Source organism: Aptenodytes patagonicus, chromosome 8 (assembly GCF_965638725.1).
Source record: "Aptenodytes patagonicus chromosome 8, bAptPat1.pri.cur, whole genome shotgun sequence".
Classification (NCBI taxonomy): domain Eukaryota; kingdom Metazoa; phylum Chordata; class Aves; order Sphenisciformes; family Spheniscidae; genus Aptenodytes; species Aptenodytes patagonicus.
The window spans coordinates 25,201,297-25,216,184 of record NC_134956.1 but is presented as its reverse complement, the minus strand read 5'-3'; the positions used below and the strand labels follow the sequence as shown (position 1 = coordinate 25,216,184).

The 14,888-nt window shown below is 51.5% G+C and overlaps 1 protein-coding gene across 12 annotated transcripts in view; it reads left to right on the top strand.

The window, feature by feature from the left end:
* The window catches only part of TMCC1 (transmembrane and coiled-coil domain family 1), a 212,795-nt gene extending 208,471 nt beyond the window's left edge, over positions 1-4,324 (top strand). For 11 of the 12 annotated variants that reach the window (XM_076346752.1, XM_076346748.1, XM_076346755.1 and 8 more), the window contains one exon: positions 92-388. In XM_076346752.1, the coding sequence (XP_076202867.1) occupies positions 92-290 (199 nt within the window). In that variant the 3' untranslated portion in view covers positions 291-388. Of the gene's footprint in view, positions 1-91 lie in introns of all 12 variants that reach the window. The other variant, XM_076346759.1, reaches the window with a different exon arrangement.
* The last annotated feature ends 10,564 nt before the right edge of the window (positions 4,325-14,888 follow it).

The following is a 14,888-nucleotide window of genomic DNA, read 5'->3' as shown; positions in this document are numbered from 1 at the left end:
GCCTAGTCAGTAAGGTACGAGCTGTGGGCTGTCCACCACTGGGGTGGACTTGTGGGGTGCTGGCAACCCAGCGGTGTGTTCTTGCCAACAGGAGGCACTGGAAGCATGCCAGACCCGCATCTCCAAGATGGAGCTGCAGCAGCAGCAGCAGCAAGTGGTACAGCTGGAGGGGCTGGAGAACGCCACGGCCAGGAACCTGCTGGGGAAGTTCATCAACATCCTCCTGGCTGTCATGGCTGTCCTCCTCGTCTTCGTTTCCACTGTGGCCAACTGCGTCGTGCCCCTTATGAAGACTCGCAATAGGACGTTCAGCACTTTATTTATAGTGGTTTTCATTGCCTTTTTGTGGAAGCACTGGGACGCCATCACCGGCTACTTGGAACGGTTCTTGTCTCCCCCCAGATGATGGCAGCAGGAATTGGCTGCATCGCCCTCCTCCCGGTGCTCTCCGTGAGCAAGTGTGGCAAAGATTAGTCAGCAACTACTCCGCTGAAGTTTTAAAGTGTCTGAGTGAATTTGTTTACATTTAGAATAACGTTTTTTCTCTGCGAGATGCATTGCAATAGTATTTTTTAGATTTTATTCAAGAACTCTTTTTGGCAAGAATCCTGGATAATTTTTATGTAGCATGGTTCTCTTTGGATGCAAATCTTAAGATTCTTTAAAGTGTACAAAAGAAATAAATAAAATACAGAAATTTGGAGCATACCAATGGGCAATTTAAATTGTGGCTTGAACTACTGTACTAAACCTGTCAGGAAGAAGAGAATGTGGTTAGCTTAAGATGAGCAAAGCTAAATCTAGTGCACAGCCTTGAATGATGGTACCACAGCAAACCTGTAACACTAAACTTTTACTGTGAAGTCTGCTCACATTCCATGTCCAAATGTATGCGTTTAGAGTGGTTTCTTTCCTTAACAAGAGAAAAACAACAATGTGTGGATCTCTTTCCCAGCTCAGCGCCTGGGTTCACCATTTGTGCTAACCTGACTTAAAATAACTTTCTATAAGGCTGGCTAACTTTGCTAAGCATATGAAGTGGAAGCCTCATGCCATACACAGTAACTGCACAGTCGTGCTACAGTATTTTGAAGTAGTCCTTGAAATACTTATCTTTAAGCAGAAGCCCTTGGTCGCACTTTTAAGGTTTTTTTTATATATGTATATTCACAGATTTAAAAAAAATCCAAACAGCATACTTGAAGAGTGTAATACTCAAACTCTCAGTGCTTCCTTATTGTTTCTAATAGGATTTTTTATTATAATTATTATTATTATTATTATTATTGGGGGTTTTTTTGGAAGGGGTTGGGAGGGTCATTATGGTTTTTTTTCCTTTTAAATAAAGAAGTGATGTTTTTAAATGAAGAAATGCGTGAATAATTGTGAGCCGTCTTGTCCTGAAACAGTTTTGAGGGGGGCAGAGAGTAGTTTCTAGTGCCAGCCTGTCTGGAGCGCAGCGCTATTCATATGCCATGTATCTGTCCTCCTGAACATACAGATGCAGCATCATGAAAAACATCTATCTTCCTCACACATTTTTGTCATGCAGGGCTTTTTTTTCTTTCTCCAGATGTGAAGGAGAGTATGTTTGTATTTCTCATTTCCATGTCATTTCTCATTCCTGGCCTCAGGATAAGAATAAGGAATTTCTCTTCATCCCTTCCTAGGGAAAAGACAGGTTCTTTTAAGGAAAGAAATACTGAATCAACAGTCCACTTAAAAGAATGGTTGTCTTAGAAATATCTCTGATTTAATTTTTAAATAAACCCCTAAAAAATGAAGCCAAAGTTTTCCTCCTGTCAGGCTCTGGTAAGATCATTTGTGTGTCTGTGTAGAGATCTTCTTTGTACACTGTATCTGTGTAGCGTGCCACAGAGAGCATCCTCCTCTTCAGCCATGGGGGCAAGTACTTGGTATAGATACCTTTTCAAAGCTCTAAAGGAAATGTCAGCTTCAAATGTAACTCTCAAGTCCTAGCAGCATGCTATTGCTGGTGACCTGCTGGTACTGGCAAGCAGGCTTCATGTCCAAGAAATCTGCGTTCACTCTCTTCTGTTTTTTTAACTGGTGTCCCTTTCACTGTAACAGAGCCAAGATTCAACTTCAGTCTCCATGAAATCCAAAAAGACTCCGGGATTCTCTTTCAAAACCATTTATGGTGTTTAGCTAGATCTTACTGTTTTCCTTCCTTCCAGGCTTAAGTTCCCTCTAGAAACCAAATGTTGCCCAAGTGACCTAAACCAGTTGAAATCATACATATATAGAACATGTACATCTTATATATGTCCTAGAAGCCTAGGACTTTATGCTATGATGCAAATTCTGGGTTCTGAGAAATTTCCTCAAACTAGATTAACAGCCTTGAGGGTCTTCTGATTGCCCTCCGCCATCCAACTGACCTTCTTCCTTCAGAGATTCTGCCCATTTTTTCCATAGTCACAGGGAACTCAGGTACCCTCTCCCCAGGGATCCCAGCACACCTCTCTTTTTGTCACCATGTGCACTAACCTGCTCCTGTCCTACTTAAAACATAAATTGCCAATTGCAACTGACTCAAGCCAAAAATAATCATGCTTTCCACAGAGTTGCAGACAGAGCAGAGATTGCATAAACATTCCCTCCCTAGACCATGTTTCTAGCTCCAGCGAAACTCTTCTGTTTACCATCCTTCTCTGGCTGATTCAAATTACGTGGGTAACCGTTGTCTTCCCATTACATAGTTTTTGTCAGAAACAAAGGCGTGAATAACAGTAAGAACTTATTTGGCACATAATTGAAAAACTTTGTTGTCTTTATTTCTGAAACCTGGCTTTTCCACCTCTGTTTTTTCAGTTTTGATCACACTAGAATTGCTCATGATAGGTTTTTATGTGGTCAAAGCAGGAAGGAGTTGAAAGCCAATGGATCTGGACACTCAGTGCCACTCGTCCATAGTAGTTGAAGGAAGTGTTTGACCCTCCTCTTCTTTATATCCTAATTTTATTTAGTGTCTCAGTGTGTTGTCTTCAGTAAATACCATTTGCTAATTTGCCAGAAGGCGCAGGCTTAATAGAAACTTATCACCTCAAAACTGTTTGGTGAAGGCCATGTACATATGGTTCTGGACAATGTCTGTCTGTCTGTCTCTTTCTCTCTCGACAGTTCCTTCCATTCCAGAAAGTTGTCTGCAGTAATGCCATATATGATGCTGCATCCACTTTTCATATCCTAACACAACTGCTATGTGTTTTGCCTTTTGCATTAGCAGAACATTTTGGGGTTTTCCTCCCTCAATTTGAAGGTCTGTGATGATTTCTGATAGCTTAACAATGATTATATTGTTCGAAATGTGATTCTAGCTTTAAAGCTCCCTTTCCTTGTAAGTGGTTGTGTTTGCTTTCTTGACGAAGCATTTCTGGATGACATGTAGAAGACAGTTTCTGCCATGGATGTGAGTGTGCGTGTGAATACCTTTTATTAGCCTTCCTTCTGGATGTAAACTTTTTAGTGACCATCTCTGAGTTGCAGAATGTTTCCCAAAACATTTCATATTCAGAGTTGAAATGATTCTGAAATTGCTTAGATACGTTTAGCACATATCAACTTGGCATTTAAAAAGGGAAGAATATGATGGACTGTGTTAGTTCAAAAAGCAGCAGCTCTTCATTGAAATTCTATGGTTCAAATGAAGTTCATCTGTTTCCCCCATTTGCTTTCTCAATATAAAGAAGAAAGAAAATCTTGATGCAAAAAAAATTACCATTTTAAATTTTATAAAGTTCTCTTTTCTCTCAGCCTCATTAGTTTAGTTTAATGATACTGAGCATGCTCACACCAATTATTTCATTGGCTTATTCCAATTCCATGAGTTCTTAGGGTCTGATCAGATTAAATGTTGAGTTCTGTACATGTTGCACTGGGACAGAAAAGCACTGTCTTTCAGCTTTGAAAATATGCATTTTTTTAATTAAAAAAGCATTATAACAAAAGAAGCCAAGCTACAAAGGGGTTCAAGATTGGGTAGTTTTGCCAGTTTTTAAGTGAATTCTGAATGTGGCTAAAGAGTTAAAAACCCTGTGTGTCTGTGTTGTGTATGCCAGGTGGTATAGTAGTAGGCAATTGACTTAGCTGTAAGTGTGTTTTAAAAGTGTAAAAAAATAAACAGAAAAACTCACTTGCACGGGTTGAAAAGTACAGAAATGACACTTGTGAACGTAACACTGTAGTTTATAGATCTTAAGCTGCTAATTGTTGAGAGAGATTTACATTTGTCTTGTCTGATTGTCACAGATTTATCTGTGACACTTTTACTGTATATAAAAAACTTTAAATAAAGACCTCAGCTATTAACACTGGCCTAATTTGGATGTTTCCAAAGGGATGGGGGGGGGGGGGGGGGGGGCGGTGATCAGGAAGAAAAAGAGGGGTGTGTTAAAACTGTGCTGAGCCCTAATAGCTTAAAATTTGAGCAAGTTCTCCATAGATCTGATCATCAAACTTCATCCTGTAATCAGCCATACACCACCTGGGCGTGACGAGAATAAATTGGCTGCATTGTTTGGTCTCTGTGGGCAGAGGAGGAGGAAGAGCAGCACTGCATTCTTCCTCATCTGTTTCCTTCCAGTCCACCTGGAGTCTGGGACAGCCTCTCTGCAGGGTCACCGCCATTCCTGCAGATGCCTGACCTGTTTGTGTGGCTTGCACATCACGGTATTTCTCTGCCCTCCCTACCTGCAGTGCTGTAAGCCTCAGTTTGGAGGTGGGTACAATTAGATGAGAAGACTTGCCCAAAAGGTGCCTGTCTTTGAAGAACCAGGAGTTGGTCCTGTATTTTCCACCTCTGAGCAGGTCTGTAACCTGGACTGCCTCGGTTGAGAAGGGGTGGGGGCTGGCTCTTGCTTCTTTGGACTTTTTCCTTACTGGGATTGCAGGATCAGCTCTGTGCTGAGCTGCATATGCAAAGCAAGGTGCAATTCTAGCCTCACCTGTATTTCTCATGTGGATCTCATGATGGAGCAGCTCTGGGCCCCAGCTCAGCTTTGATGAGGAAGAATTCAGCTGGTAGGACAGCATTCACTAACCAAAAGCCCACTTCCCCTTCCTCTGAGGAAAGGCGGGAGTTTATATGATATTGGTTGGGCCACCATTCTAAGCATAAGTATTTTGTCTACCAAGTTTCATGGAAGAATTTCTGAATTCTTTAGTATTTGTACAAGCTGGAAGTGAGCAGATTCCTCACTGACATGGAGAAAATACTCATGCCTCTTGGTTTTTGGTCATGTGGCCTTGAGAACACAGAACAGAGGAGGGAATGGCAACAACTTTTTTAAGGGCAAGGCACTGAGTCATTTTCTGTTTCACAAAAAGATACAAGTGCTGTAAAACCAGCAAGAGATCAAAAACCAAAAGCAGCTGTTTGCAGTGATTTTCTCCCCATAGTCTCCCCACAACCAGAATGCAAATTCCAGCAGATTATGGATGAAGCCAAGTGCATGGGGCTGCTTTTGCTAGAGCTGTCTGGCTCAAGATAGGACATGGGTGCTGGTTGTGAAGTTTAACATTTCTGCATTCTTTTGGGGCGGTCACCTGATAGGTGCTAGTTGGAGTCAGTATGGTTGTTGAACATGGCTCAGGATCAACAGGGGGGCATGATGACCGAGGGTGAAGGCAGTGGCCTTCTACGCCCACATCAACAGTTCTAATCCCATCATTTAGAGGATTGGGAGTCATTACTCAGCTTTTTGGTTAGTCTGTGCTAAGTGGTTTGATAGCTCCACCCAGGTCCCGGGGACAAATAGGGATGTGGCAAGGGTATGGCTATGCTTGTTGCTACAGTGGAGGCTGATCTTTCTCACTGGAGTAGTCATTCTCCCAGGTCAAATCGCAACACATTGATGTGTTGATAGTGGAAATTTGGGCAAACAGACAGCTCCCTACCACAAGACATCTGTCTTCAAGTTGCTTCTTAACAAGCACTAAATCCACTTTCTCCTTTAGAAGGCAGTGTTGGTTAGTGGTTTGTTGGCCTCAGTGGAGCCTCCCCCACTGGAGTTCAGCAGAAATGGGAAGTGGGTTCTCTGCTGCCTGAGTTAGCGTGAAATGGAACATCCCTGGGCAAAACAGCTCAGCTGAGTGTTTTTTTCCCTAGCCAGATACCCAGCCAGATCCCCTCTGAACTTAGGAATAAGAGTCACCATGTATGCCTGCTCTGCCTTTGTACCAGCCTTGTGCCAGCCATGGCCCAAAGGGGAAAAACAGGGAATGCTGATGCAAAATAGGCACCGCTGCCTGAGGAGAAAAGCAAGAACAGGACGGGAAGCTGTGGTGTGCTTTCAGTCTCCCTCCCCGGTGCAGGTTTGCCTGTAGCCCTGCCTGTGCACAGCCGATATTCAACTTGCTTTGCAGAGGTCTGAAAGAGTTCAGAAGTTCCTCCACTACACACTCAAAAGCACTTAAATCCTGCAGGGGTTAACTATCAGATATCTGCCGTGACAGCCTTGAGGACATCCCTGTCTCCAATTTTATTGCTTGAAGAAAACTTTTATGCCTGACACTAGCTATGATACATAGGGAGTGGGAGCCCTAAGAAGTGACCCGTGAGGCTGTCTGGCCAGCACAGAGAAGTGCGTGAGTGTGACACCACGTTGCTCCATCCACTCACTGGGCTTCTAGTTTCCCGCTGGTTCGGGCATTGCTGCCGCACCTGTGCATCACCCACGTTTCTCCAGCCCCTTAAATGTGAACACAAGCTGTGGGTCAAGACAAGTCCCATTCATCCTTGGCCTTGCTGAAAATGGCACTCGAGGGGAGACGGCTGACACAGGTGAGCAGACTGAGGGGGAGGGAGCTTTTTGGTTTGCTCGGGGAAGGAACTGTGAACCAGGAAGCACAGCTTGTCCTCAGGCACACCCTGAGAGCTAAGTGGGGTATTTGGGAAATGAATGTCCTGCTTACAGGGATCGTAGGAGAAGCAAGTCACGTTTCACTGGTGGAGCCCTCCTTGGCAGAAAACATCTTTAAGGAAGTAACATCCCTCTGATCCTCCTGCTCTCTGTCTCATGCATCCTGAGGCAGTTACGATGCTCAGCATGGGTATAACAGCACTCCCCCAGACTGCTCAGGAACTTTGGTTATGTTCCTTCCAAAAACATTCTTTTGAAAGATCTTTCGCTTATTTCAAATCAACTGCATTGATCTGCATTTCCCTCCCTCTTTGGAAATAGACTGTAATGTAAGTATCAGCTGGCATTCCATCTGTCCCATCCATCTCTTTCCCAGCTGGGAAATGCTGCTGATTGCCGGGAGAGGCTGGGCTGTGTGTCTGCAGCCTGAGTACCCGATGCCCCGAGTCTGAAAAGCCAGTCTGGGAGGTGGCTGGGCCCGAACACCCCAAACCTGCGAGTGGGGGGGCGGGCAGCTCAGGCAGCACCGGCGGGGAGGTGAGCTCTGAGCCTGCAGATACATGCAGAAAAAACAAGTGACCCTTCTGAACTACGAGATATCCTGTTTTCTCCTGGGAAGTCTGGGGCCAGGGTGGCAGGGATGGAGGCAGAGGCCTCCCCGCAGCACAGGACGCCTGCCTGGAGCACCAGGGCTCCTCGCAACACACGTGCTGCCAGAGGGCCCTTCGTGGGCCTAACACAGGGATGTGATCTGAACCACTCTCATCTAAATGTTTCAATTTCAGGGGATTAACTGAAAGATTTTAATGGTTGTAATCTAATTCACGATAATCTACAGAACGCAAGATCTGCCCTAGCAAAAACCCTCACCGAAGCCCTTCCGCGGGGCCGGCAGCGCCGAGGCCCTCCGCCCGCTCCTGCCGCCGAGGCTGCTCGGGGCTCGCCCGGCGCCGCTTCCCGCGGGGAGCGGGGGCCGAGCCGCCCCGCCGGTCCCGCCGCGCTCCCGCCCCAGGCCCAGCCGGGCCGCGGCCTGAGGGAGCCCAGGCTGCCCGCCGCGCGGCCCCGCCCGCTCGGTCCCTGCCGCCCCCTGGCGGCGGTAGCTGGGACTGCACACTCGCGCCGCCCGCGGTCTCTGGCGACACCTGGTGGGCGCGTGGCGCCGCAGCCCCGCAGCGCGGCGGGCCCGGCCCGCGCCCTCGGCCGCGGCCTCGCCCCGGGACCGATCCCGGAGCCGCTGGGCCGCGGGGTGTCGGCGGGACCGGCCCCGGGGGCCGCAGGGCCGTCAGCCTGGCGGCTTTCATCTCCTCCCTGGGGAAACGCGCCGATGTCCCTCGCGGCCGCCCTCCCACTCTCACGGGAGGGAACGCTGAGGCACCGGGGACGTGCCGCAGCCCCGGCCCACACAGCGGGCTGGCGCCCGGCCAGGGCGGCGGCGGAGGCGCCCGGCCCCGGCGTGGCCTGGACCTGCCAGCCCCCGCTTTGAACAGAGGATGCCCCCTGTGCGAGGCCGTGCGGATGGAGGGAGAAGCCCCCACTGAGGGATTTCCTGCTCTGCCGGGCATATGGCGTCCTGAAGCAGAAGGACTGGGAGGCACAGCCCGGATCTGGCTGTTGCGGGCCAGGTTCCACTCTGGGCCAAGGGAGTGAGGATAGGGTGGCAGCAGGCCAGGCCCCAGGAGGGCAGCTGGCCTGGCTGGGGCGTGGGACAGGCCGGTGCCCCCAGAGCCCCGGGGCAGGCACTGACCATCGCCCAGCAGAGCAGGCCGGAGTGGCCGCCTGGGCTGGGAGCCTCTCAGCAGCCATGCCAAGGGCTGAAGGAAGGCAGGGACCCCCCCCCCCCCCCCCCCGGGGGCTTGTCTGTCCCACAGTGGCTGCACTAGTTGTCAGCTGCATCCTGGCACCCCACCATGCTGCCGGGCTGCATCTGGCTGACCAGCGATGGGAGGATGCACAGAGGGCATGGGAATGGCCACGAGGAGCAGCCCTGGGCTCTTGCACAGCCCAGCTTGCTCCACGTGGAGGCAAACCCATTGTGTTCCCCAGCACAACCATCTTCTCTGGTTTGTCATTGCTGTTTCTCCCAGAGCAGCACTGGGGAATGAGAGGTGACATGGAGACGTGACCCACTCGGTTACACAAAGACCTTGCCGCTGTTGCCATGGGCTCCAGAGCACCCCTGCTGTACAAACGTCCCAGCCTCTCCTCGCTGTCACTGGGCCACAGACAACGACTGCAGCAGCACATCAAAGACCTTGAGCTGTTCCCATTGCATGGGACCCCTCTCCCGTATGGCTCGGCGTCACTACAGAAGTAACTCAGTGGTTATTGCTGCTTGAATCCACCCGTGTATCCAGCGTTGACCCCAGGTGAGGAATAGCCTCTCCCTGCTCAGGCTCAGCAGTCCCTCTCCAGATCCTGCACACACACTTGCCAGCACAACATCCAGGCCTGCGCTCAGCTCTGATGTCTACACGGAAAGGGATCGTGTGGCCACGGGCCATGGCTCTGCAACGCATCATTGCCCTGACCCTGGAGGGAGCTATTCCAAGGCATAATTGTTTATGGTGCACATATTGATAGCTCTCAAACCAGCTTTCATGTAAGGCTGAATACTCTGCTTCTGTTGTGTTAAGCGTGGCTGGATCTGTGATTACAGTGAAAATTAGTCATTTGTCTGATTCTGCTTTCCTCTCCTCTCCTCAAAGTGGGGCTGGAGTCCACAAAAATTTGGTGGCCTGCTCCTCCCTGCTTCATCCACCGTAGCTAGCATGCCAGACAGGCTCTGTTGGGCACACAGGTCTGACCCCTGCCGCTGCTTCTCTTGTTCCTGTTTGCAGTACGGTGTGCATTTGCTGGCAGCCCTGGCCCTTGAGGCTTGGTGTCTCCTCTGGCTCCTGGGCAACATGTTGTCCTGTTTGCTGACCTGCCCCAGCAGCAGAGGGGAACCACACTGACCAAGTCCCCAAGGGCCTGCCTCAGCCCTGCTCTGGTGGGGCTGTGTGTCCAGCAGCAGAGATCACACACAAAGGGGCCTTTTCTCTGATGCAGGATAGGCTCCTAATAAAAAAAAAGAAGGGGAAAAAATCATATGAGATTTGGAGGTTCTCTGGAGACAGGACAGGAGGCAGGAACAACGGCCACATTGATAAATTCCCTATTTCCTGACGCCGGCCAGGGAAGGAGGGACCTCCGTAATGGCAACGCTGCAGAGCAGCAGGGGCTGGAGGTGGTAGCTGGGCCAGCTCTGTGGGGTGGTGGCCCACAGGGCATGCAGGCACACAGCAGTGCGGTCAGAGCTGGCAGGGACAAGCTGCCTGCTCCCCCTGGGGTGAGATAAGCCTGCAGAGGTTCAGCCTGAAGATGCTCTCTCCTGTTAGGAAAACACCCATCGTCCTTCTGCCATGTCCCCCTCCCAAGCACTGCTTACAGCTGGCACCTTTTGCCAAGTGCTAATAATGCGGTTAATTACTGGGGACAGGGTGTGGACACAGCCAACACTGGGGAGGGCACGGTGTGTAGAGGGAGGGATGCCCATGGTGTGGGAACAGGGCATGGCTGTAAGCTGGTAAAAGCAGGGTGCTGACCAGGAAATGTCTTGTAACTGGGCTGCTAAAAATCCTTCCCCCTCTCCCCATCAGCAAGGAGAAATCTGGGGCTCTGCCATCCTGGACACTCTTTTGTTTTGCTCTGGCGCATGGACAGTAGCAGGAGCTGCCCATGAAGCCCCACAGAGGAATTCACTGACTCAGAGTGAGTGAGCCAGAATGTCCCGTCTGACCCCCGAAAGACTCAGGTCCTTCTGTGGGGCCCTGTGGGGACAGCCCAGCCCCACAGCGTGTTGCCCGGAAAGCCTGTGAGCAGAGGCTTGAGCCTGGGGCTGAGACTTGGTGGTTCTGGGGACGGTGGCTTGCAACAGGGCTTGCTGCTGGCACGGCCGGCTTTCGCGAAGTGCCGCGGTGGTGAAGTGGGTCCTGCCGTGGGTGTTTGCAGGGAGGCCTGGAGCCAGCTGCTGTGGAGTGCTGATACACGGGGGAGCATCTGCTTTTCCTCTCTGCTGCGCTGGCTGATAAGCACAAAGTGTATGAAGAGGGGAGGGAAAGATGGACTTGCCCAGTCTCCACGTCTGATACGGAAACATGGGCAAGGCATGGTTTGTAGGTCGAGATAATAGCCCTTGCTAGGCTAACCTAAATATGTTTTATACACAGATGTAGCAGTGAGCAGGAGTGATAATGGCAGTGGCATAGATAGATTGCTACTATCTGGGTTACAAAAGGGCTTTTATTTAATTATGCTCAATTTGCTTCCTCTGCCTTTGGATTCCTGCACTGCCGGCGCAGGGCTCGCCAGTGCCTGCTGCCCAGAGGCAGTAGCAGGCAACGAGGCAGCGGATGCCCGTGCCCCGGGGACCCGCCCTGATGCTGCCTGGGGGTGGTCGGAGCAGCCTCGCGTGGGCGTCAAGCCCGAGCTCAGTGCAGTGGTGCCGTAGGACCCCTCATGTGCCAGCCAGCTTCCCCAGGGGACTGTGTGTGGGTGAAGCCCGCGCCCCTCCCGGCTGGCTTGGCTCAAGCCCCGCACTGATTTTATTGTGGCTGTGGCACCTGGCAGAGCTGGCACATGCTACACTGCCTTCTATTTTTAAGACTTCCCTTTGAGGGTGTGCATGGGGTAGCTGCCATCCCTGCAGATCTCATCAGGGTGATGATGAGACTCAGCTGGTGGGAGAATGCTGCCCCCACTCTCCAAGACAGAGGCATCCAGAAGAGTCATAGGGATGGCCAAGGCCATCTGGGACCGTGAAGGTCCTCCTGGCTGCACCACGCAGACCGGAAGGCTTCACGCTGGAGTTTCCCCTTGCTGAGGTATCTCCCCCCAGTGAGACGAGGGACAGGGCAGGAGGAGGTCCATCCAGGGTGTCCCTGCGTAGCCAGGGAGCCAGCAGCCCTGCTGAGGCCCCCGGCACTGTGTCGGCTGCTGGCAGCTCACGGACCCAGTGGGGGAGTGGGGACACAGCACTGGTGCCCCTGAGTGCCTCCCCCCAGTAACGCCAGGTGGGGGCATGTCCAGGCTCAAGGCACAGACTGAGGACCAGGAAAGTCCTGATGGCTGGCCGGGCAGCCCCGGGGCTCACTGCCCACCCCACTGGCAGCAGCACTCAAAGCCCCACTGGACGAGACCCGGTTTTGCTCCCAGAGGCTGGAGGTTTGGTGCTGGGCCCCAGCCAGGGGTCTCACCCCGTGGGCACGGGCTTTGGGCAGGGAGCAGGGGCAGAGGAGGGCAGGAACTAGCTGGTTTTTCTCACCACACTTCCCGTTTCCACCGCTTGTGGCCATCCCTGAAGTCCAAAGCCAGATCACAGCTTTTAAAGGTATGTTTTCGCTTCTCTATTAGCACGCTTCAGCTCTGACTCACTTCCTTTCCCACCGCTGCTCGTCGTTGGCAAATGCTGAAGGAGGTCCCTCTGCGAGCTCCCACCCAGGAGGCCGGCAAAGCAGCTACTGGCATGCTTTGGTCTGTTTCCTTCAGCATGAGCAGTTTCAGTAACTTGCCAGGTCAGACACCCAGGCTGAGGTTCAGGATATACCTGTGCTCCCCTAAGCCTTGTTCCCCACCCACAGGCTTCTTAGGAGGAGCAAGCCAACACTAATCAGTGCTTGTTTGCTTCCTTTTATTGTTGGCTTTGAGCTTGTGGGCTCTCGCCCAGGATGTTTGATTTTTTGTCTGGAGCATCTGGAAACCCTGAGAATTTCAGACATTGCAGGTAGTTGTCACAACATATAGGTAATCCATCCCTGCCCTTTCAGAGAAGGAGGATCTGGGGAGGGCTGAAGTTTTTCACCAAGGAAGCTTCTAACAGATGCTTGAAGCTCTAGCTAAGGATGCATTAATTAATCTTCAGGGACTCTGGCCAAGCAGCCTGGCAGAGCAGCCCTCCTCCAGCCAGGCACAGGGAGGTGGAATGACATCCCCAAGGTCACCGATGGCACAGCTGGCAGGTCTGGGGATGGGAGCCTTGAGCCCTCTGGGCACTGGCAAGAAGCTGGGCTGCTCCTGTGCGAGCGTGAATGGGGGCACTGGTGCCAAAGGGCCTCGCAGCGTGCCTGCTGCCGGGCGCTCCTCCTCTGAGGTGGGCATGGGCTGCCCCGATGTTGGTGCTTGGAGGCTCCTGCTACATCCCTCTGGTGTGGTGATAGGCAGAGTCCCCGCTCCCCCAAGGTGTCACACCAGTCTCCAGCCACTGCCTAAAGTCTCTTTGAGAGGTGGGAGAGATTTTGAAGCACCTGCCAGCCCCCAGTACCTCTCCTCTGCCCCGCGAGCTGCAGGCAGGGGCAAGACCACAGTTTTTGTCATGCTCAGAAAAACATCACGTGAAGCCTGGTTGCTTTTCCACCTTGATTTACTATCAGCTTTGACAAGCTCTGTCTCTTGGCTCCTCTGATACTGCCAGCCGTGTCTAATGCTGTTGATTTGATAATATATCTAATCTGGCTTTCTTGAAAACGGCCGGTATCTCAGAGCTGCTGTTCTCCTACTTGAACCATCTTCCTTCCTTGCCTTCTTTCTATCTTTCCCAGCTGGGGCCAATCTGTCCGGGAAATAGTCCAATTTGCTTCCATCTGATGGGAGCGGATCCCAGCTCCATTCCCTTCATCTACTTCGGAGTCAAAATCAGCCTAGGTCATTATTTTGAAATCCTTCATTTTCCTCCTCTGCATTTTTGCTGCTGCTTTTCTCCCTCAGTGGAGGCACTGGTGAAAATACCTCTAAATACCCCTTCCTTCAGGATTTTCGCAGAGCAACCACCACCCACTCGGCACAACACAGACGTTTGAGGTCCAGACAAGATATCCCCACTTTTTAGACCCTCCCATGGTCTGAGGAGGAGCACCAGTGTCCCATGTTAGATACTACTTAAACTAGCAGATCTGGGCCAGGCCTAAATCTCTCTGCAGATGTCCCCTGAGGGCTGGGGGCACCAGACACATGTGGAGCCCCTCAAGCCCAACTCACAGTGCCCTCCATCACGCATCTCCCATGGCTGCCAGTTGCCATGTGAGGAGACCAGGGTCTCTGTTACACGGTGGTGTATTGCTGCAGGACCTCTTGGCCCCTCTTGCTCCATCAGATGCTCGCTGGATGGAACAAGGAAGGGCCTATCTGAGCTCACCATCATCCTGGGTGCAGATTTGGTGTCAGGCACCAACAGGCCTTAACAGCCCCGAGCAGCCCCACCTGGAGCCTCCGCCCACACCCCTGGCCAGGGCCCAGGAGCTCATTTAAGCCCAGGGCTGGGTCCTCAGGTCTAGCCTGGGCTATGTTGTAGATGCTGCTCTCCAGCCCTGTCTCTGGCCTTGCCTTCTAGATGCACTGTAGGTACCTTATCTCCTGAATGGGCCCGCTGATGGTGCGTTACAGCTTGTCTCCAGTCTTGTCTTTAGCCCTGTCTCCTGGATGGGCTTTGGACTTATGCTGTAGCCTTGTCTCTGATCCCGTCTTCTTTTGCTCCTGATGGGAACCCCTGGATGGACCCTGGACCTGGTGCATTGCTTGCCTTGTCTGGGGCTGTTGGGGGACCCTGTCACCTGCCTCTGCCAGCTGTGGTCAGACCCTGCAGGGCTGTACCCTGTCAGTGAGGGCTCTGCCTGTGCTGGGCCCCCCCTCACTGCTCCCCCGTGCTCAGCATGGGGAGAAAGACTTGCTGCTTCTGCACTGCCAGTGTCCTTCCATCTTTCATGGTGCTCAGCTGGCATTGCAATTTGCTTGGCTCAACCCCCCAGGACTGCGATTTAAGTGGAGCCATTAACTCAGCCAGCACCACATATCCAGGGTCTCTGGATGCAGTGTGAGCATGTTAATGTTATTTATGTAGTATTTCCTGATCTGAAGCACTGCAGCTTCAGTCAGGCTTTGCAAAAGAGGATGTAGCTTTAGACTGAAGTAGACACCATCTCTGGTGTAAGAGACCTCGCAGGAGAGGGTGAGGCAGGGGGGCTGTGTCAGGAC